The sequence below is a fragment of the Rhododendron vialii genome, chromosome 9a (genome assembly GCF_030253575.1).
Source record: "Rhododendron vialii isolate Sample 1 chromosome 9a, ASM3025357v1".
In the NCBI taxonomy this organism is placed as follows: domain Eukaryota; kingdom Viridiplantae; phylum Streptophyta; class Magnoliopsida; order Ericales; family Ericaceae; genus Rhododendron; species Rhododendron vialii.
This window is the reverse complement of record NC_080565.1, coordinates 9,746,695-9,769,894: the sequence shown is the minus strand read 5'-3', so window position 1 is coordinate 9,769,894 and position 23,200 is coordinate 9,746,695. Positions and strand designations below refer to the sequence as shown.

General features: G+C 39.0%; 1 protein-coding gene across 3 annotated transcripts; it reads left to right on the top strand.

The window, feature by feature from the left end:
• Positions 1-773: 773 nt before the first annotated feature.
• Positions 774-22,283, top strand: LOC131300444 (protein arginine methyltransferase NDUFAF7 homolog, mitochondrial). 3 transcript variants are annotated; one of them, XM_058326295.1, is made up of 15 exons: positions 774-940; positions 1,041-1,117; positions 1,228-1,339; positions 2,834-2,916; positions 3,279-3,344; positions 4,779-4,879; positions 5,912-6,030; positions 8,348-8,419; positions 11,320-11,357; positions 13,782-13,870; positions 17,640-17,820; positions 17,901-18,017; positions 18,558-18,602; positions 19,385-19,513; positions 21,734-22,283. In XM_058326295.1, the coding sequence occupies exons 1-15, from the start codon at positions 883-885 to the stop codon at positions 21,866-21,868; spliced, it is 1,422 nt and encodes a 473-aa protein (XP_058182278.1). In that variant the 5' UTR covers positions 774-882; the 3' UTR covers positions 21,869-22,283. The 3 variants fall into 3 exon arrangements, with proteins under 3 accessions (XP_058182278.1, XP_058182279.1, XP_058182280.1); XM_058326296.1 differs by lacking the exon at positions 8,348-8,419 and having other exon boundaries at positions 11,317-11,357; XM_058326297.1 differs by lacking the exons at positions 774-940; positions 1,041-1,117 and having other exon boundaries at positions 2,829-2,916.
• Positions 22,284-23,200: the final 917 nt, after the last annotated feature.

Below are 23,200 nucleotides of genomic sequence, written 5' to 3'. Positions count from 1 at the left end.
GGGAGATGCTTCAAGAGCAACTCCAACGGGAGTCTTCAAATCCCACGTGCCGAAGCAACACTACTTTTAAAGCAAAGACTAGCTCCAACCTAGTTGCCATATGCAAGGCCATATTTCCGTGTGGATTTGGCATGGCCTTCATGCTGTCAATTTTGAACCTAATATTAAATCTCTTTTTGTTTGAAAACAAGACTGTTAGAGAATAAAAAACCTTCAAAACAATTTAACTACTCTAAATTTGAAATTAAGATTGGAGAGGGAAGATTTTCTCGATGCCAAAAGTAAATATTTCAATTTGTCAGATAAGCTTTCAAAAAAATTGGTACCTCCTCCAACGTTGAAGTCAATGTCAAAGTTGGACATGCTCTATGCTTGTTTAATGTTTTCTAAAAGATGTGAATGCGGTTTCAGAAAATAAAGTGGATGTCGATGCCATTTCAGTTTCAATGGGATGTAATACTTCATTGGTGTTGGGCTAATAAACGAACAAAAATGCTTGAGCACGTGTTTGCGCGCTAAAAGCTTGTTCGGGGTCGATCTATTACATAAACAAAACAAATTTAAACATCTTTTTGAACAAACAACTGTTCGGCTCGTTCTACTCATCAAGATTAAGAAAATCCAAGCTACTCGAAATCAATTTATGGTTAACTCAATTAAAACTCGTTTGAGATTAATTTATTTCATTAAATAAGTCCAGTTCAAATAGATTTTTAAAATTCGTTAAGTTTTCAAATCGAATTTCAACAATTGATAAAGAAATACTTAACTCGTTGGGGTGGTGTGGTTTGTTTTGGTGCGGGGAAAGGCCGCACAAAACCCTCTCTGCCTGGGTTGCAAAGCCCTGTGGCAAACGTAATTGAAGTGCTTCGCTTTCAAACCATGGCTTCTCGCTCTCTATCCTCGAGAAATCTCTCTCATCTCTTCCGCACATCCAGAGGTACTCTCTCTCTCTCTCTCTCTCTCTCTCTCTCTCTCTCTCTCTCTCTCTCTCCCCCCTTTTGGTTTCTCTAACTATACACTACTGACCTTGACTGCAGTGAGTTCTTGTACATCCTTATCTCACCCACCTCCTGCATTCTTCTCCACGCACATCGTTGGCGACACCCCCATTCTCGTAATTTCTCTCCACACCCACCCACACCCACATTACATAAACAGTGTTTCTTTAGCTTCTGCAACTGAAATGATCGTAGTTGCCTGAAAATTGCTATTTTCGATACGCAGGTTAGGGATTTTGTAAGGTCAGCATTGTATGATCCAAATCATGGCTACTTCTCCCAAAGATCGGGTTCAGTTGGAGTGCTTGAGAAAAGCATTAAGTTCAATCAGCTCGAAGGTACTCATATATCTCTTACGCTTTCTTGCATTTCTTCATTTATGGGATTGGGGCCGAATGAAGGTATGTGTTTGTCAGAATTGTTGTGATTTGTCTTGAATTTAGCGTAATCTCAGAGTTATTGCAAAGACCCTCTTATTGAGGCGGAGGCTGTGTGAGAGTTGAGCATTGCAAAAAGTATTGCATATGGTAATGTGCACAGCAGCACAGAGATTGATTTTGGTCACTGGAGCTGCCCTCTCTTATGCCTTTTGGCTTTGATTTGGGGGCATGGTTATGCAGCAAAACGTCCCTTTAGCTCCTCAATTCTTGGAGGTATAGGGGGCCACTGTTTTAGTGGTATTCTGAGAGCAACCACTATGTGCGGATATTGCCAAAGGTTTGAACCGTTTCCAATCCTCCCCCACCCATATCCAAAATGATTGGGGACTAGATGGGTTGTCTTGTTGCTGTTGTGTAAGAACAAAAAAGAATCAAGGACCAAGGGTATAACCTTGAGAATCCACCCAGACAAACAAAATGAGCAAACAGGCCTAGCATAAGAAAGAAACAGGCCATAACCAAAAAACTAGAACTACGTAAGCAACACACTCAGAAAGAATAACTAACTCAAGCCATGGCAGAAACTGAAGAATTACAAATCAAGCACTCTACTAGAAATCCCAAGACTCGCAAAGGTGTCTATTCTCCAATGAAGGGGCTGTCTCTTTCCAAGATGAGACACAAGCTTTCACATCCCCTTCTACCTTGCCCGCAACTCCAACAACATCCAGACCAATTTGTTCATAGTTACCGTGGCAAATTCTCCGTGCTCTGACCAACCCCCCCAAGACATGATATCATTTGATTTCATAGGGGGATTGGAGTACCTTCATTTAGCCATGATGCTGCCACACACGGAGGTAGAACCGGCACTCCAACAACAGTTGACCATGTGATTCAGTTGGAATAGAGCATAGGATACGCCTGCTGCAACCGAACATTCCCCAAGAGCATAAATTGTCCTTCATCGATAATCTGCCTTGAAAGGTCATCCAGTGAATGATAGACCACCTAGGGATATGATGAGGGATCCATATGAGTTTAGACCAAAAATAGGAGCCTATACAGTTTTAATAGCTTGAAAGTTGATTCGCACTGAATTCCCCATTTGCATGTGGGATCCAAATTACTTAGTTGGAAAGTGCAGGATCTGGGACCAAGTTGTTAGAAGTTATATTGTTTTATGTATTAGTGAGTGAGGATATTTCGGTCTCATGGTACTCACACACTATAAATGTAAATGTCATATTTGTATTAAGGTTAGATACTGACTATCCTATGAGCACTTTTGTCCTGTTCTTGTCTCATTTGGTAGATAACCTTTCTTGCTTTTCTTATTGGACATCTTTCTTCCCTTTGCTCTAAACGAAAACAAATATTAACTGCTGTTGTGGATAAATGAGTCTATTAAAACTTGTCAGTATATGTTGATACCTAACTTGTTCAGTACAGGGAGGAAGGTTTATATGCAGTATTTGGATACTATATACAAGAAGAATGACATATCATGGTTTACTCCGGTGGAACTTTTTAAGGTAATGTCATACACTTTGGTACATTCAGGTTGCTTGGTAAATTCGTTTGATTTTCAAAATTTTGATTTATTTTTGTGGATCTAGCTTGCCTACTTTATGATGTATTTGGGCTGCATAAAGCCTGTAATAGGGAGGAGTACTTTCAAAAAATGTAGTTGCTTGTGGTTCTTTAGTAAGCCAGCTTGCTTACTAGATGATAAAAAAGGGCTCCTGCTGAAGTTACATTAGTTGAATATCTTTTTCTTGTGCTCCTTCTTTCAACAGAGTGGCTCAGCTGGCTTCAATTCATCATTTGTCCTTTATCTTTCCTAGTTTTTTGTTGTGTATCCTCTTTTCTTAGTTAGAAATACTTTTCCTTGCAGCCTTGGTATGCCCACGGCATTGCTGAATCCATATTGCGAACCGCAAATCTTTCCATTCCATTAAAAGTAAGTTCCTTGTTTTCTTGAACTACCGCACAATTTGTCTCTCAAAAGCTGGGATATTGGTTTTTCCTATGAGCTTCATGCTGAGTCTTGGTTGGCTGTTTCATTGCAAAACAATTCTATACCTTGACATTGCTCTATACTGGGCCAGTGTACAATCTCGGGGAAATAATGCAAGGGTATGGTTGATAGATAATCGAACCTGAGTGTATTCTTTAGATGCACACATGTTGTCACAATGGTTGACATGTAATGACTACACATCTTGTGCGTCTTAAATTACAGACTGCTTCAGAATTTTAGACATTGTTTACGTGAAGTAGCTGTACTTGGACTGGAACAGTTTACCATTGCATTAGGCAACGACAAGATTATATCATTGCATCATTTTCGGTACATAAATAGTTAAAACTTGCTGTTCTTGTTCATTGTGAACAAAAGTTATTATGTGGTTGCTGGAGTGCATAATGCTGTAGAAATTTCATTGAAGGAGATGATCATAGGTGAATACTCCTACCGTTAGTTGCACGAAGCGGGAGCGGGTACGGGAGAACATAGAAGCTCCCAAAATTGGGAGTGTGAAAGGAGCGTGTACATACATTACGAAAATTATGTAGCATAGGATATACACTTTAAAGTACAATCATTTTAGGGAGTAAAAACATGGGCTAGTGTTACAATATATGCTTTTGTTTTCAAGATATTATGACTTGGGCTGTATATATGGGTTAAATCGAAGACCCATTTATAAAGCCAAGTGATAAACCCCCCCCCCCCCCCCCCCCCCCCCCCCCCCCCCCCTTTTATTTATTTATTTAATAAAGATCATACAAAAGCTCCCATCTTTGTAAGGAGTGTGTTCCCATCTCAATGGGATCGGGCTACCGTCAAGCTCCTTAGTGTGGAGTGTGCTCCTAAGGTGGGAGCGGCACCACTTTAGGAGCCTCCCTGCTACTAAGCTGCCAGATTGTACTATTAGGAATCAGGTTTGCTGCAAAGCTACTTACTTACTTCCTCCCCCAGGGCCTAGACCCTATTGTAAGGCCTTGTGCAGTGGATACGACTTTTTGAAAGGGGGTGATTTTATACACTATTTTTCTTGAAACTCAGCACTGGTATAGCTGTCCTTGCTCTTTTAGTGTTCCCTACTTCAGCTTTCAGCCAATTGAGTCTATTAGTATTCTGTTCCCCAGTTACTCTAAACTGGTATTCTTGAAATTTGCATCCCGCTCTTCATTTCTACAATCCTCCTATTTTTGTTATTTATTTTCAATTGTACTGGTCATTAAATTAATTTCTATTTGTAGCTTTCGTATGTTAGTTTTTTTTTTCCCCAAATAATATGTGAAAGGGAGGGGGGATTTTTTGAGCTTTGGATCTAGTTTTTTGCAGGTTAAGACTAAAGATTGATCATGTTCTTTTATTATCTGCATTCAGATATATGAAATTGGTGGTGGATCAGGAACTTGTGCGAAAGGCATTATGGATTACATAATGTTGAATGCACCTACAAGAGTTTACAGTAACATGACTTACATGTATGTGCACTGAATTTAAACTTAGTTACTATGTTCCTGCTCACCACTTTTACAGAAGACAGCCTTAATAGACAGAATAGTACGAAATGTATATGTTTCATACGCTCATTGTATGATGTGTTATTGCTTGGTATGTTGCCTACGGACTATTCATACTGAAGAATATTCCGACTCCATTTATTTTGGTTGGTCTGTTGCAGTATGGTTGTTCTTGTTTCATTAGGTTTCCACTTTTTTAGTGGATTCTTTGCCGTTCTTTTTACCGGCAATGATCCTCCTCCTCTGCTTTCCATCTCCTCATTGGTTGCTGTATATCTTCTTTCCATGCACCATTATGATGCCTCTTTCAATTTTTGGGAAAAAATATAGATATTATTGTGCAGTTGAGTAAAAGGAATATAGTGGAGTTGCGCTGTATTTAAATGTATAGGCGCTATAGTTAAATGGATGCTAAAGGTTTTGCCTCGATGAGTTCACTAGTGAATGTGTACAGGTAATTTGTATAAATGGTGGAACCTTCTCCTGTCTGGAATAGCAAAAATTTCGAACTGCTCCTAAGCTTTGCATACTTCTTTTTCAACAATATGATTTGAAAATTGGGCAAAACAAAGATTACCTTTCTATGGCTTGGAAAGAAGAATATAAGATTTGAATCTTGGAGCACCTGGTAGACATTGCCTAGCTTGTGGCGGGTGGCCCATACCTGCCAATTCGTCCAATCTTAACAGTTAATTCATTCATGTTATAGACTTGGATTGAGAAACCATTTGGCCTAAATTCAACTTGAATGTCAGCTAAACTCTTGTTTAAGTTTGGGTGTAGCTTCAAATTATATCAAGATTTAGTTTTATAGCATCTCTAGTTTCTTTCTCCTAATTCTCTTCAAATTATGGGTGGCTAGTTTCATGGTTTTAGGTCTACTTGGATTTTACCTAATGGAAGCTGCCTGAACATTATGAAGTTGTTGTTAGCTATTGTGTGGCATGGTAGCTTGCATGTCATTGATGTGAAGGATTTTTCTGTTCACTGCAGTTCAGTGGAAATCAGTTCTTCACTGGCCAAGAAACAATTAGAAACTGTTGGAGAAGTTCACACTCATTTATCAAAGTTTAGAGTAGAGTGTCGTGATGCTGCTGACCAGAGTGGGTGGGGTATCGATTCTTATTTCTCTGCACTTTTTCATTTTCTATCCCCATTGAAGATATGTTTGCTTTAATTCCAGAAATATGCTGTCTTGGTTTGTTTTCCCAGGGGCCCAACTGATTAGTGATTTTACCCTGGTTGAACTACTCGAATGAAGACAAATATGCTTAAGAGGCTATTACAGCTTCATAACCTATTGCTGTAGTTGTGATATCACTCTTGGATTCTTTTTCTGTTATCCTTATTTTCTTCCCGTTACTGCTATTGTTGTTGTTATTAGTGATATTTCTTTTATTAGGTATGCATAAGAAGTATGCAGTAATGCTACGTACGAGGTGGCTGCCTTTTAGTGAGAAGCTAGGTTTGACTTCTAAGATGAAGGAAAGAAATATGCTTCATTTCATGCATCTTGAGCACACGACCTTATGGCCTGTTGTATGTCATTACTAGTGCTTGCCCGTGCCTACGGCACTATGCATCCTGGTTGGAATTGCCCGTGCCTACGGCACTACCCATCCGATTGGAATTACCTTTTGAATTTCCGTAGTAGCTCAAACACTAAATCGATTCATGAAAGAAATTACTTGAGAGAGAAATTGATCAATCATAGCTAGAACTAAGCCAACTTCTCCACTAATTCATAGACACCCCTTGCATATGCATCAAAACCCTTTCAAAACGATTTTCGAAATACACCACCCCCCCCCCCCCCCCCCCCCCCCCCCCCCCCAACACAAAAAAAAAAAAAACACACGAATCAAATAGAAGAAATGACATCACACACGAACACACATCAGAGAGAGAGTGAGGTGCTGTTCCGCTTAGATTTTTGGATTTTTTGAGCCTAACTTTTGTGGAATCAAAAAAGTATAAAATTTTGACTTGTACTAAATTTTTTTTTTTAAATATCCAAGTTAAAGCTGATTTGGGACTTTATCTTGTAATATTTTTTCGATTCCTCTCGTCGAGACAATCAATAATTAAAAAAAAAAAAAAACCCATAAGCCCAAAAATTCCTTAGCAGAATCTGCCTAAAATAGTTTTGATTTTTAAACACACGGTAATTTTAAAAAAAAGAACGCTCGGTAATTTAAAATAAAAGAACGCACGGTAGGGATGTGTAAGTGAGATGGATTGTGGGGGAACTTCATTTTCTCTGATGGCAGTGTTGTAATAAATGTGGGGATGTGGGCACTTTAATTAAATGAGAAGAATGCCTCTCCACCATTAGATCAAATGAATCTCAGCCCTTTTTTCAACTTGTGCTTGTGTGGTCCCTACACCCTTGTGTTTTATTAGATAGATTTTCTTTAGGCCTGAAGTCTGAGTGAACAAATATCCGTTTGCTCAATTAATAACAGGAATTTCTATTTTTATGTCCACGAGCTCACTTGTGATTGGGTCAAAAGTGCAATTGTTAGTTGCATTCTGCTTAGGGAATCAAAATGAAAGCCTGAGAAAATGGGCAAAAAAGGGAATCAAAATGATAGCCTGAGAGATATGAGCAAAACAATAAAAGTAGAAGCATACTCCAGTTGCTACAACATGCTCTGAAATCGGAAGATTATTCAAGAGCTATCTTTAGGTTATCAAGTTTGGGTGGATGTCTTCAGAATATCCGAGTAAGATCTTCATGGAAAGTCTGGAGTCAAGTTTTGGATATATGCTTGCAAAGAGAGGATACAAAGAGCTTCATTTGAAGTTCTTTTTTCTAGGGAAGGACCCTCAAGTAACAAAGTTTATTCGAAAGGATCATAGACTTTAATTGGATGGACGTTCTACTAATTGATCATACTTAAATGTTTGAAGTACATTGCCAAGCCTTTATCAAAATGAGACTTATCCTCATTATCTGTGTAACAGTGTTTATCTCAAGTTTTAGTAATGCAAGACCCATATCCCCGTTGCTATTTCTGTAGCTGAAAGTTAATCAATTTCAAAAACATGAAAGGGTGCAACCCCAGACCATGCAGTGTTTCCTGTCATATATGATTAGTTAGATGAGATTGTATGGTTCAGCAATCACATGCAGTTTATACCAAATTATGAACTCATAAGAACCTCTGGTAATGTGGAATTAATACTTCTAACGGATCCTGTCATCTATCCTGCAAAACAAGAACACCATCAACATGCTCACCAGCCAATGGGTTTGGCCGGAGGTGCACTCTGATAGTTAAGTCGGCAAAGGGGATTTGATGGTCAGAACATGGTTGATCTACTCAATGAAAGAAGTATAAATCACATAAGTGGATAATATATTGCAGCGATTATGATTGCATCATCTCCCTTCTCCCCTGCCTGAACTTCACCTCCCATTTATAGACGTGGCAAGATTGTCCTCCAAGCTTTGTTTGGTTGACAATGATGCTGGTCATTGGGTGCCAGCCATGGTTAGTGAGATCTCTACCCTCTTTACTGGAACTTCTTCTTCATGTAGCAATTAAATTCTTATTATTGGTGGACCATTACCAATGGTTAACTGCCACTGTGCCCTTTACACTTGGTCTGCTTTGCCGAGAAGGCGTGCGTGTGCTGGGCTAACTCACTTGCTGATAGTCATCTTATCTGGTCGGGCATATGCCTTGCGGACCGCAGAACTCTTTTACCCTGTGGAAGGATAGCTTTCAATAGTCTTTCGTATGGCCGACAGCATCCATAATGTACGTTCAATGCATTGGCACACATGCTAATGACTACAGCCTTGGCCAACTGTATGGCTGTTTTCATGCCGTGACATGTTAAGGATCTCTTACCTTAATCCCGGCTCCTAGAATTATCCAAACTCAGCATCAAACAAATGAATCCTTTAAGTTGATTTCACCTCCCACATTGTGTATCTGTATCAATTTGCAAAAAGTATGGAGCCCTAGCTTGCAACTCGACAAGGGACCTCTCACCCAAACCAAGATCTTCTGAGAATATGGTCTACAACTGACCAAATCTTATGATCCATGTCAAGGAATAAAGACTGTGACTTATGGTAGGTTACCTGTTAAGTAACTGGGACATAAGTATTGGACTTTTTTGGGTCCAAGGATGACATGCGGTTCCTTGGTTGCATGTGAGATATAACCAGATAGTACATGACGTCAATCTCTACTGCAAACTGCAACCAAATCATTACTTGCTGCCCTCCAACCTATTGGGATTACTGTCACTGAGATGAGCTATAAATCTTCACAGCAACAGTCCCAGTTGAATGAACCTAGACAATCCAAATCATCAAATCACAAAATTTAGCGCCGCATTAAAATTTATCATAATCCCGAATCTACTGAAGTTTAGAATAAGTAGGCGATCAAGGGAAAAATGCCAAAATAATGACTGCCAAATGACCAGAATAGTGGACTGAACCATTTTTCTCCACGAAGTCGAACACTCTGTGCTTCGAACATCTCAGGAAACCTCCCAAGTGTCCATTCGGTACCCTAGAGTCCAATTTGAGCCAAAAGCAGCCCTAAAAAGCGCCCAAGATGCAAAATCCAGAAAAAAACCTGTTTTTCCGAAGGTCTTAGGAACATTGGGAAAACATAGTAAATCAATTCATATGAGGTATGATTATTTTCCTGAAATCAGAGGCCTTACATGCTAGTCTGTTGATAAATTTTAGGATTCATGCTAGGAAAATAAAATCGCATTAAGAAGCTGTGGAAACCATTGTGCAGAGCAACGGATTGCAGCTCCGATACCTAGCTAGATCTAGTGGTGAGAAAAGAGAAAGGAGGGGGGAAGGAGAAGAAAAAGAAGAAAGGAGTAAATTAGAGGGAGTAACTTATGGTTGTTTCCTATGTACAGTGATATTTAGATTAAACTAGTTCAGGCTACAAAATTACCCGGCCTCTAGGTACATGAGGCATTACGCAGCATCATTAAATTATCAACTGTCCAAACTTTTTCAGGAGTGGTTGGCTGAGGAAAATGCCCCAAAAGGAACTCTTCTGCTCCACATTTTGTTCCTTTGATGCTCCCACCTTACCATGGCCCCTTTTCCATTTCACATGTTACATCTCACGTCAGCCCTTCCAGATAATATATGAGTATGCTTATTAGCAGAGAGTTGCACTACTCACTTGACCTCTCAATTTTGAGTTGGGTTCCTCCTGAAGTTTTCATTATATTGCCCTATACACAATGCTGATCATTAGATAGTTAGCCACCATCACCTCCCTATGTACTATATGATCCTATCTGGCATGGGGTAGGGAAGGCCTCCATAAAAGAATGACCAGCCCACTGTGCTTGAAGTGTCATAGAAAATTCCACTTTTCCTTTCTCCCACTGCAAAGCAGGTATGCATGGCAGATCCGTCCCAACCTCTCCAAACCCCTTTGGCAAATACTGACATATCTTTCTGGCAAAGGAAGCTAAGACATAAGCAAGGTTTTCAAAACGAGATAAGCAAAATGTATCATTATTTCCATTTATATTTTATTTTGGGATACGTATTGCGGATCATAAGATACGTTAACAAGCGTAAACATAACTTAAAGTAATAGTTATATCCAATATAAAAGACAATATTTACTGCACATAGTCAGTAAAAACGTTGATGATACAAAAAAATTCGCCTTCAACATGTAACATGTTCTAATAATAAAAATATATTGCGCATTGTGTAATGGATCATGTGGTTATGACAAGAATATTTTTTAAACAAAAGATACGTTTATAGGTCTGTATTGATTTTACCTGTAAACTTACCAATCATAAGACAAGTACCATCTCGTATGTGTATCGCAAGATTTATTTAAACGTGAGATACCTTTAGACATTCATATTGATTTTTCCTTTAAACGCACTAAATTGTACACAGATCGCATCTCATAGGATTTTGACAACATTAGGCACAAGAACTTACAGGCATCCAGTCCCTTTTAAGAACCCATATTTTTCCCTTACTCTTTGTAAAGGATCCCCTCTGCTGCAAATAGCCAGTGTGTAGAACCTCAGTTTTTTGCAGATCTCTTTTGCACTGTAATTGAGTTCTTGAAATAAAGTGGTTTTGTTATTTTGATCTCTTTGTGATGTTACTGTTCATGCTGTTCTGATCCTCATTTGATTGATTTCTCACTGTATTTACTGTTCATATTTGGAATCAGTAGAGACAATTTTAATTTTTTATTCCATTTTTCGTCAATGTTTAGAGTCCTATGTTCTAAAGGAACAATGTGTTTGTGTCCGTGTTATGTTGTTTCCATGTCCTTTGGTGCTACCTAATACTTCATTTTATCTTCTTGTGCAACATTTTTATTTCTTTTCGATTTGCCTTAGTGGATTTTTGGTTACAACAGGAGATGCGGACCAACAACCATGCTGGGTAATAATGCTGGAGGTATCTTATTTCCTAACCCTTGTACTTCATCTTGATAGCAAACCTCTGTTAGAAAAGATAAAATGATCGTCCTCTAAATGATTGTCCCCTTGTGCTCATAAGACTTATCCTCATAATGTTTCCTTATGATCTCTATACATATGGATATGTTTTCTTCTTATGACCAAATCTTTTACGATACACGATTCGCTTCGATTCACAATTTAGAAAATGGTCATTTCGATTCACGATTTGACAACCTTGACTGACAATAGCAATTCAATCACAATTGCTACTTCCTTTGCAAAACCTGATTCTTCTTTTACTGCTAGCCCCTTTTTTTGCCACTAATTGGCATTAGTCCACGTTGATTGCCCTGGCCCTGCGGATTACATTACGAAAATGATTTTCAGTGCCTCAATTGAAGGAATCATGATTGATCTGTGATTTATTTCACCTAGAGAGTGAAACAGGGGGTAACAATATCTACTGGTGTGCAAACATGTCATATTAGAGAGGTATCAGTCCATATACACCTTAGTTGATGTCACAAATGCAATTAATTGGTAGGTTACCAGCTGGGAAAAAATGAAAAGAAAACAGAAGTTTTACCCGCAGATGATTCTCAATGCTGAAAACAGATGTTCAAAAGAGTATGGGGATTGATTCATTGGAATTTTGGCAATTTTAATGCAAAACGTGAGTTTTTAACCAAAGTAGAAACTTAAAAGACTTTGCTTAGATATTTGGGGGTGAACTCCGCTTTACCTCCTGGTAGTTTAAGCCTTGTGCTGATTGTCTACCTGACTTTTACCCTTGAACCCGTAATCCCATTACAATCTAGAGTGAAAAGGGCCCTTAAATATTTCATCCATTTTACAGTCTGTATAACACATGCCTAAATAGAATGTTTCTTTTCAAAACGCATCTTTCTTCGAAAATTACAGCGAAAGTGCCCTTAAACAAATAAAAGAATACTCTCTCTTCCCCATTCCTCTGGAATAAACACCCAACTCTCTATCTCTACCATGGCTGCAGCACCTCCATTCACCACCACTCTCCTCTCCGTCCACTGCAGCAGTCGCAGTCCAATTTAGATGTGTATCTCGTCAGCATTCTTCTCCAGAAAATTTTGATGTGCATCTTGGTGGGGAATTGATGTGGGCGTGCTTGTTGCCACTTGCCACTATGAGTTGGGTGTTTTTTGAATTTCTTAAAATTCTCCCTTTTTTCCTAAACATCCAAAGGTGGGTAAGTGCGTGAACTCAGTTTGGATATGTTACTATCCTTCAACACTAATAAGATATAGCCATTCAAATCCCTAGGACGACAAAACAACTGTGTTTGTAAGTAAGTTATTGTTTCCATTACATACATGCAGTTTAAGTGGTATTTTTACTTTTCTATTTACACGCTTATGGGGGAGATCTAATTGGGATAGATTTAATCTTGGCTAATACTTTGTGAACTCTCTGTAATCCAATGACGGAGATGGTCTCTTTGGTGAGATGTTATAGAGTTAATAGAGTCAGAAAAAATCTTAGACCCATGGAAAACTTTTGCGGCGATGGCAGCTGGGATCACAAGGGGCTCGTCTCGGTTGACGGAAGAGAAAGAGAGCAAAAGTGCGAGAATTAGAGAGTTGATTCCGCAGCTGACAAGTTGTATGCATGGCAGAGGGGTGAAGAATTGAAGTAGGCTAATCAATCGTAGGGTTCTTTCGGACTTTACTTTTTTTCGGTAAAAGAGTCATATGCGCTTATGTGGCCAAGTGTAGAATCAAAGGGAGCCAATCCGCATGAGGCCTGAACTACAGGGAGGTAAAGTGGACATTACCCTAGAATCCATAGAAGTCTGAAATTTGTTTGATATTATCTGATGTGGTGGTGGCACATCCAAATGTGGTTTCTTTGAGGAAAGGAGTTGGCAGGTAGTGAAGAAAAGTGGCGGGTGGTGATGAGTGCAGGGCATGAAGTTTTTTGCATTGCATGTATATATGACTATATGTATACACATACATTTTTATACTCTGTGTGTGTGTGTGTGTGTATAATTGAGTTCATTATAAATGAAGACCGACACTTCTGCCTTCTTACAAGCACCATTAACGGAATCAACGGTGCACTTTAAGACTCTTAGTCCACAAAACATGGTGGTAATGTACAAGTTTTGAAATGCCAAGGGGGGAATCCGCATGAAGTCCAAACCAAAGGGGGTGGGGGTGTGAAAGTGAAGTTTGTCCCCTTTTTTTTTTATTCTTTCTCTTGTGCATGAGCTCATCCCCAATTAATTGGAACAGAAGGCTTAGTTTGGTATGTTTTGGTTTATGAGAGGTCACATTGTGTACTTTGAGTCTTTGACTACATTGTTAGTTGGTGTCAAGGTTATTTGCGTGTTGTGTTAATATTCATTCTACTTATTGATTAATTTGGTCAATTTGTCTAGGTGCTTGATAATCTTCCACACGATCTTATCTATTCGCAGAATCAAGTTTCACCATGGATGGAAGTGTGGGTTGAAAAGCAACATGAAAGGTGAGTGACCACATTCCACTAGTGTTGTACAATTTTACTGCGACATATGTATCCACATGGACCAACCACAAGACATCTACTTATGTACGACTGTCTAATATTGTGTTCAACAACTCTTATGGTGATTATTAGCAAATCTATATAATTATAACGCATCGTTATTTTTAATATGCCTAAGCATACGAAGGAGAGAACCTCTGCAGCCGTTGATTTCCTTTTTCTATCAAGGTTAAAAAATTTAGAAAAGGAAAATCTTATCACCTCTCTCTGCAATATCTCCAATTACCGCTATTGACACGTTTTCTAATTGAGAAAGAGAAAATTCTACACATTTGAAATCTGCCTCCTCACTTTTTACGATATACACATCAAACACATGTGACTACGCATTTAAAATTCAGAGCTCTCCCTCCCTTTTTTGCAATACCCATCAAAACAGATAATCATACACATTTAAATTTGAAGGACTACTTTATTGTTAATACTGTCATTTTTCACATGGCTCTTTTAAGTAAATTTACCATTGAGCAGATTGTAAATTTTATTCCTGAGTTTTATTGACATGGCGAAGTTGATTCTGAATATAAAAAAGGTGAGACAAATGTGTTCATGTCTAAAGAAGGTCTAGATGTTTTTAAACACCATACACACGGGTTAAAGAGAAATCATAAGATTCGTGTTGAAATTGCTTTAGGAACGAGCAATCTTCTAGTACTACTAAAATTTCCTTCTCAGAAATACACGTGGTTTGAAGTATGGTTGCCTAGGTAGAGACGATTGTGTTTAATGATCTGTTGATTGTTTTGAGGTTGTTAGTGTGTGCCTTTGTTAACAAGTCATTTAATTTTTTGCTCGGCGAAGGAAGATTAATTTGTTAACAAGTCGTTATTAAAAGGGAATCTATGTACTGTTATTGATCATCCTCCACTTGCCATTTTGAGGTTTTTCTCTATAGTCAAATAACCATTTAATTTTCTGCATGTACCACTAAGAATTTAAGTGTGACATATGAGACTTCTAGGGTGGCAAAAGGTATATTCGCGTTGCTGACTATGTTGTATTGTGATTTGTGACATCCGGAACTGCTAGGGGGGAAAAAGGTATATCCCCTGTTGTTTGTGTAGACACCTCAATCTGGTTTCCCAATTGTTTTTCTTTGTTTTTCGGTTTCTTGTTTCCCCGATGATGAATCGGATCAAAAACAGTCTTGAGAGTGAAATGGTTTGAGCTTGGAGTGAGTGTAGCCCGTCCTAAACCCAAAAAAACCTAAATCAAGACCCTGATCTCAGGTTTGACCATCGCGCGATCTGTTGGATCCATCGCGCGATGATCCATTTGCCAGGTGTTGGTCAAAGTCAAAGCCTTGACTATTTACCATCGCGGGGCTTGTTTAACCGTCACGCGACGGTGTCACTCCATCGCACGATGGTCAACACCTGTCACTTTCACCTTTTTCCAGCTGGATTTTGTGATGATCAGGGGGCCACTGTCCTGAGGAACCCCGTTTTCGTCGACTAAACAGTGTTATTCAGGTGCATGGGTTGCACCACCCTCACAACCACTCCCATCACCTTGTTGGCCTCTTCCTCCACCAAGGGAAGGTGGCCAGCCTTGTTGGCTGGTTGCTAGGCCAAGCCCTCCACCCAGCAAGCACTCTCTCATCTCCTATATATACCCCCCATGGTTCTTCCAAAAGGTTACCAATTCTCAAGCAAAAAAAAGCTTTACAAATCCTAGCACACTTGATATCTCCTCACTCTAACCACATCCTTACACTCATTTTCCAAGCTACACCACCTTGTTCAATCCATTTTCAAAACACTCAAGCAAAGGTATAATTCCTTACCGTCTACTGTTTTGATCCCTGAGGGGGGCTGGCAGGGCCAAGGCTGGTAATCTATACCAGTCCTGGTCTTGAAGTCAGCAAGGTTACAGGAAATCGTGCACTGGCACTCCCACGCATGATGGACCCAGTCACGCACGCGATTGTTCTCATCGTCGCGCGATGTTCCTCGTGGGGATGGGGTGCTAGTTTGTTTTCTGTTTTAACAAGTTTATGAATAACTGTGAAGCATGACTTAAATTGATTCACTGTTTTGCATGACGTAATTTGTAGTTTAACTTAGAACTCTTATTCATTAGTCTGGGAATGCCCTTGGGTTGCTTCTGAACACGTTTCAGAGCCCAGGCGTGTAAAGCAATTCCTGGAAGTCCAGTCACGACACTCGCGCGATGCACTGACTCCGTCGCGCGATGGTCGGCTTGTTTCCAGCAATTGCCTTTGCATGGGCAACTTGGTCTAAAGGCCTCTGTTTTGATACCCTCACTGTTTTGGGGTTGTATTTTATTTCTGCTATCCCTGTTTGTAATAATTATTTACTTTTAGTACATATAAACTGTTTGGTTTGACCCTGGGTGTGCACTGGTCCTTCTAGAGCCCAGAAGGGGATAAGATTCAACCTGCTGGTAAGACATCAACACTCGCGCGATGGAATGGGAGTGTCGCGCGATGGTTGACTTGCATGTACGAAGTTCTATGCATGCAAGTTGGTTGTTGTTCGCGACAATTTCAAACCAAGGCACTGTTTTGATGTCTAGTCGCAGTTTTGAATTTTATCTCATGTTTTCGTTTAATATTTCATCCATCCATGCCGTTCTCATATCGCATGCTGCAAAGGTGTTACAGTTTTAAATCCCCGATTAACTGTTCCCCCGCCCTAACTGGCTAAAAATTGTTTAATAAAAGAAGAATCACAAATATTTTCGCAAAATGCTTAAGTAGAGACCAATTTCCGGATTGGGTGAGATGGGTGCCTTAAAACCCTTCTCCTCTCGTAACCTGGCTCCCGAACCCAGATATGGTTATGACGGACTGGTTCCCTAACTTTTTTCAAATCAAATAGCGCGGCAGGTGCTTCGAAATACGGTTCCTTGGGTGTCGGACCTTCAAAACCCAAGTGGCGACTCTGTATTTTGCGAGCACTCACTGTCCGCGCACTTGCTCCCTCGATTTCCGGGTCCTCGCGTTTGGAAATCTGGAAATTTCCAAAGGGCATGCTGCCCACAGTTTGACTAAATAAGCTCGTCATCATGGTACAAATTTGAAAACAGAATCATGATTTGTTACCCTAGTATTAGCTAAGTGTTCATCTCTAGCTTAGCTTTACCCACCTTTCTCAACTTTCATCGTTTTCATTTCATTTTGGACTTGTCTGTTCACGGCTCATAGACAAGTCACAGGACATTATTTTGTTTAACCAAGATTTGGACCTGGTGTCCCAGTTGGTGGCTGAAAGTCCGATTTTTATAAAGTCTGATGTCCGTTGGCGGGGCCTATCCGATTAGGTCCGACTAATGATTTATTGCCGATTACTAATTAATATGCACCGATTAATCTGATTAATCACTTGAAGGTGGCAGACCACCCGACTAGCGCCTAGTGACTTTTAGAAGAACATTGTCTAATAGTTGTTTCAAGCCTGAAACAGTTGCTGTTCAAAAAGACAACTGTTTCAAGCTATTTTTTTTCCCCTGTGCATGTGGAAGTCTGTTTTTTTAGAATCCGTTCCATCTCAAAGAGTCCTGGAAATTGAATATGGATCGGGTTGCCCCGCAACAAAAGTCCAAAAGCTAATTTAAGTTCTTTAGTTTTGTTTCTCTAGCCTACAAGAAAATGAGTCTTTTATGTATTCAAGCGTTATAGTGTTAGATGTGGGACCATTCATTTTGCACATGATACTCACTAGCACAGCATTCTGGTTATTTATAGGTCAGAACTTTCTGAGTCATATAAGCCATTACAAGATCCACTAATTAGAAGATGTTTGGAGATCATTGATTTGGACAAAGATAATACAACTCGAGGAGGCTGGGCAACTTCCACAACCCGAAATATCATGGCTAAAGTTTTTCCGAAGCCTCGAAGATGCTGGCTTCCTACTGGTTGTTTGGTAAAGCATCAAATACGATGATGGAATAATTCTTTTTTCCCTAGTCCCACTTTATTTACACTGAAAACCACTCTATTCAGAAACTTCTAGAAGTTTTACATGGAGCCCTACCGAAGATGTCTTTGATTGCTTCAGATTTCAGTTACCTTCCTGATGTGAAAATACCTGGTGAAAGAGCTCCATTGGTTTCAACGAAGGTGCATTCTATTTCTGGCTGCTTGTTTCTATACTTACTTTCTCTTTCATCTTTTTCTAAAGAGTTTCCGACTGATTGACACAATGTGTTTATAAGTGAGGAACATGGGGAACACGACAACGTAGTTAAACCATGACTTTATGTGGTCGCATTCATATGAAACATTTGTAGGGTTAGATGCTGCTCCATAATTAGTGGAAGAATGGTTAGAAATTGGGTAGAGCAGCTTAACTGCTGATACTCCGAGGAGTTCCAAGTGTAACTCTCCACGGGCGAATTTTAATCTAACAGTATAGATTTATTTGACTTTCTTGTGTAATTCTCAAGGACCCTTGTTCCTATGTTCGCAACCATAATCTTGCCAAACTGGGGTTTGTTTTAACTTTTCAGTAAAAATGGCAAGAAGAGATTAAGCTTTACTTGATTTAATTATATCTGCGATTTCACTTGGTGTTTTATTATTAGATTGTAGACAATCATGTCAAATATGATTAACAGTCTGACAAGTTCATATTCCTTTCTTCACCTTTTATCTCTGCAGAAAGATGGGAGCAGTGCAGATTACAACAGTTATCTAAATGCAAAGGTGCAACTCCATCCCTGGAGACTGTGTGTGTGTGTGTGTGTGTGTGTGTGTGAGAGAGAGAGAGAGAGAGAGAGAGAGAGAGAGAGAGAGAGAGAGAGAGAGAGAGAGAGAGAGAGAGATTACGTGAGCTTTTCTCTTGCAACTTTTTTGAGAGAGATTTTTTCTTGCAACTATTTTGAACTTGTTTTCAAATCGCAAAGCATTTAAGATGTTGGATGAGAGAGAGAGAGAGAGAGAGAGAGAGAGAGAGAGAGAGAGAGAGAGAGAGAGAGAGAGAGAGAGAGATTTTTTCTTGCAACTATTTTGAACTTGTTTTCAAATTGCAATCATACGATGACCAAAGCATTTAAGATGTTGGATAAGAGTATAATACTGCAAAGCTTAGACATATCATAGGTAAGAACTATGTAATGTAGGTGCTTTAGATATAAGTTCTAATTGACATATTCCTTAATGGACAGTGACCTATGTTGTGCTAGCATGTCTACTGATATGAAAGGCCCGTTGTATGTGGAGATAAAGAAACATTTTCATGTGCTAGGTAAAAAAATGATTCCTTTTTAATCTCGACTAAGAGACGTGCAAATAGATTATTTCCATGAACCCATCTGGTGTCCAGAGCACCCGATGGTGCAACATTTTAATCTAATCAATGAACAGAAAATCTTTTATATCTTCCTCGCTCAGTGGTAAATCTCTTTGTTATCATCTGCTACTGTACCTTCCAACCATTACAATGATACAGTAAGACTGATAGATACTGTCCCTATTTGGTATTGCAGGGTGACGCTGACATCTTTTTCCCAACGGACTTTTGGCTTTTGGAACGCATTGATCATTATTCCTCTGGGTGGATGAAGCTGCAAAAGGATAAATCATCCAAGCCAGGGAAAAAAAGGCGGACGATTATGGTAATTTCTTCTTGTGTTGACATTGTAAGGAGTAGAAGTGTGTTTTCTAAAAGAATCGCCTTCAAAGGCTGAGCACTTTGGATATGTTTGTATGGGTAAAATTTCTTTCTATGTTTGTAATGGTCTCTTAATGTTTAAAGCAATTGTATTTGTTTCGAACAAGGTTATTTGGATTTTATGGATATTTAGCAGTAATGATTTTAGCTAACCCCAATTGATTGGGACACAAGACTCCGTTTGGTTGGGTTAGAAGTACCGATTTAAATTTGCTTCCCAATCTATTGTCCAATTGGATGACCAAAACACTTGTAGATTAGAAACATGGGCAAATCAGTCTCACAACTTGAGTATAAAAATCTAGGGATTTGGAAACTGGTGCCTATGTAGCACGGATATGGAACGGACGTAGCAGGGTACAGAGGCATAGCATCTGTTCTAAAAATCGGTCTAGGCGGGATCCAAATGCCCAGATAAAAATCGGCCTAGGTGCCGACTAGTTGGTTGGCTAGGGAGCTAGTCGGCCTCTAGGTTCTAGGCATCCCTCTTTTTCCCGATTAGCGCCTAGCGACTCTTAAGACACTGGATACTAAAAGGTAGATAGAATTTTTTTTTGAATAACTTCTAAATTATGCAAACCTACATTATGACTCTAAATATTTGGGTTTGACTCCTACCAAATGCATTATTTATGGATACTGTATGCCTATACGCATTCCAATACTGTCTCCGTCCAATAAAGGATGTCTATTTTCAGTATTCACATCTTTCATAAAGTTGTCTGTACTTTTTAGCTTATAATATTGTTTATATGCAGTATGGAATTTGTTTGATATATCTCACTTAGTTTCATTAAATAAAGTTTTGTGTGAATAGCAAAAGTGGGCAATCTTTGTGGGAAAGAGGGAGTATAATTTCTATTACATTGTCGTGTCTCCATTTGTGTCCATGGCGTGTCCTCCGGTGTCCCCTGCATGTTGCGGTGTAAACAATACTAAATATAATGGACATGCCATGTGGTGTGTCCCCAGAGTCTCCAACACGGATACAACGATCTCTATTGAGTGTCAGTGCATCGTAGATCAGCGCTATTTGAAAAATCCACCACCTTTGGGTCGGCCTATTGACCACTAGTCTAACCATCAACAATGCCTTCTTATTCTCTCTCTCTCTCTCTCTCTCTCTCTCTCTCTCTCTCTCTCTCTCCATAGAGCCAGGTTTGTGCGTGATGAGATAAGTTTTGAGGTGCGTTTGAGTCTCTTGCAGGATAGCGACAATTTTAGAAATTGAATATTTGCGAGTTTAAAGTCAGTGTTTTATTAGGAGTCCAGATATTGAGCATAAATTCCTTGTAGGTATTAAGTTGCCTGATTTGAGTTGATTTAGTTTTCTTATTATAAAGGATTAGGTTTAATTTGCTGTAAGTAGCCTTGGAAGTTAGAAGCCATGCGGCTAATTTCGGTTGCTGGTGATTGATAATTTGAGAGTTTTCTGTTTTTTTTTTTTTTTTGGAACCAAAGAGTGTTCTCGTTATTTGATTATTTCCACTTTCTTTGATGCCCTTATTCATGGTGACTTTGTGAGGTCTCTTTAACAGGTTATGAATCATGTCTGCGCTTGTCCATCGTCTATATGAATCTGATCTTTTGGTGTCCTATGAATTTTTAATCTTGTAATTCATGTTCTTGTGTGTATTTATATGGCCGATTATTTCCAAATTCACAGATTCCAAATCCTTCCCATTGTTTTCATATTTATACAGTAAGTAGATTTCAAATTCATTCTCAAATCAAAACTTATGCTTCCACAAGCCACCTAATGGCTGCTCTGTTTTTTTTTTTTTTTCAAATGCTTATTTTGTTGAAGACATGCTCGTGTTTTGTCACATGTTATCATTTCCACATCCCCTGATGGTTTAGGACAAGTTTGTGTTACTCCATTACTTAGGAAACAAGATTTGCTGTAACAGCCAACTGGAATCTTTTTACAATGCTTTGGTACTTTAGCAGTCTTGTGCAATTACGCGGGCAGAAATGCTTTATATGTATTCCTAGAGAATGTTTTCCACTCCATGATACATGGCATTCATGTTGCTTTCATACTGAAGGATAAAATCTGCTGCTCTTTTTTTTGGTGTTCTTTTTTTTTTTTTTTTCTTTTTTTTCCAGCTCACTCCTTATCTAGTGCTTAGACTTTTATGCTCATGTTTTGTATTGGGTGCAGCTTGATACATCATCATTCATGGAAGAGTTTGGTCAGCCCTTGAGAACTAGAACCAAAGATGGATACAACCCTCTTCTCGATGACTTCAAGAATACAAAAATTTATCTGAGTGTTCCAACACACAATACCAAGTAGACATCTGGCATGGTAAATTCTCACTCTCCATGTAAACATTCTGGTGGAAACACTTGGCAGAAAATTTCTAGGGCATTAAAGCGGCAGATTTTGGAATATTAAGAGAAACGAGATAATACCAGTTAAATTATATCACCGGCATCTGAACAGTTTTATGAGCTTTGCATTAGCGCGTTTGATGATGTATCTTGTCCTGTACATTAGAATGTTACAGGAGCAGTTTTTGGAAGCATGATTTAGGTCCGAATGATGCACTTTAAAGTCATCTGGGATTTGCTTATTTTTGTATGTACAATAATTAGTGCCTTACTAGGTGACAGTTATTTTTCTTTTCTGGGTTCCTGAAATTGACTAAACATATTGTGCTAAAAAATGATTCCAAAACATTGATCATAATTCATACCTGTCCTTAGTGAAATGCTTTGCAATTTTTCCTTGTTTCATTAATTTCTCGTAGCTCAATCGGAAGTCTTGGTCAAGACTGGTCCGGCGAAAAATAGAAGTCGTACGTATCAAGTGATGTGAATTGCTCAGTAGTGGTTAGTGGCAAACCACTACTGTAGGTGGCAGAAATAGCTTAATGGTAGAGCATAGCCTTGCCAAGTTCTTCTAAAGTCCCCCATGAAGTACCCACACGGGGTTCCATCGTTAAAACTTTGTTGAACTTGCTCTCATCCTTGCTTGCAGAATTAACTGTATGTTCATGTTGCATTGTCTTCATTATTTTGTATTTGTGGTAGCAAAAGAAAAGGTTAGGAAACAGAGTCGGATTTTTGGAGGGAAATAAAGACCTTTCATTTCCCATCACAAATTCCAGTACAATGTCAAGATGCAAACACCCTTTAAAGGCCTGCACGGTTATAAAAGAAGGTTCCCATCTCTGATGTCTATGAAAGGGTGAAAGCTTAACGTGGTAAAAAATGAAAAACTAAAAGGTCAAAATGTAAAACTGCAAAGAAATGGCACTTTAGGGTTTCACGTCTTCATTATTGCCACATCTTGAGGTCAATGAGAGTGTATAATTGAGATGCAAACGTTAGCCCGTCTAGTGGTACCCCTTGGCTTTCAAAGGAAAGGTATGGGGTTTAAGTCTACAGAGAGACGTCAAACTCCTTTTAACTGTTAACCTATTGATTCACCTCTAACTCTCTGCTCATGTATACGATTTTGGCGAAAACAAAGAGCGTATAATTGGGACTTGTGCGTTAAAAGAATCATACTCTAAAGATTAGACCCTGATTTTAAGCTTGATAATTAAGAGCGCTTTTTATCTTGGGTTTTAGGGGATGGTGGAATATTGTAATCATATCATGGTTTGATTACGTTTGAGTA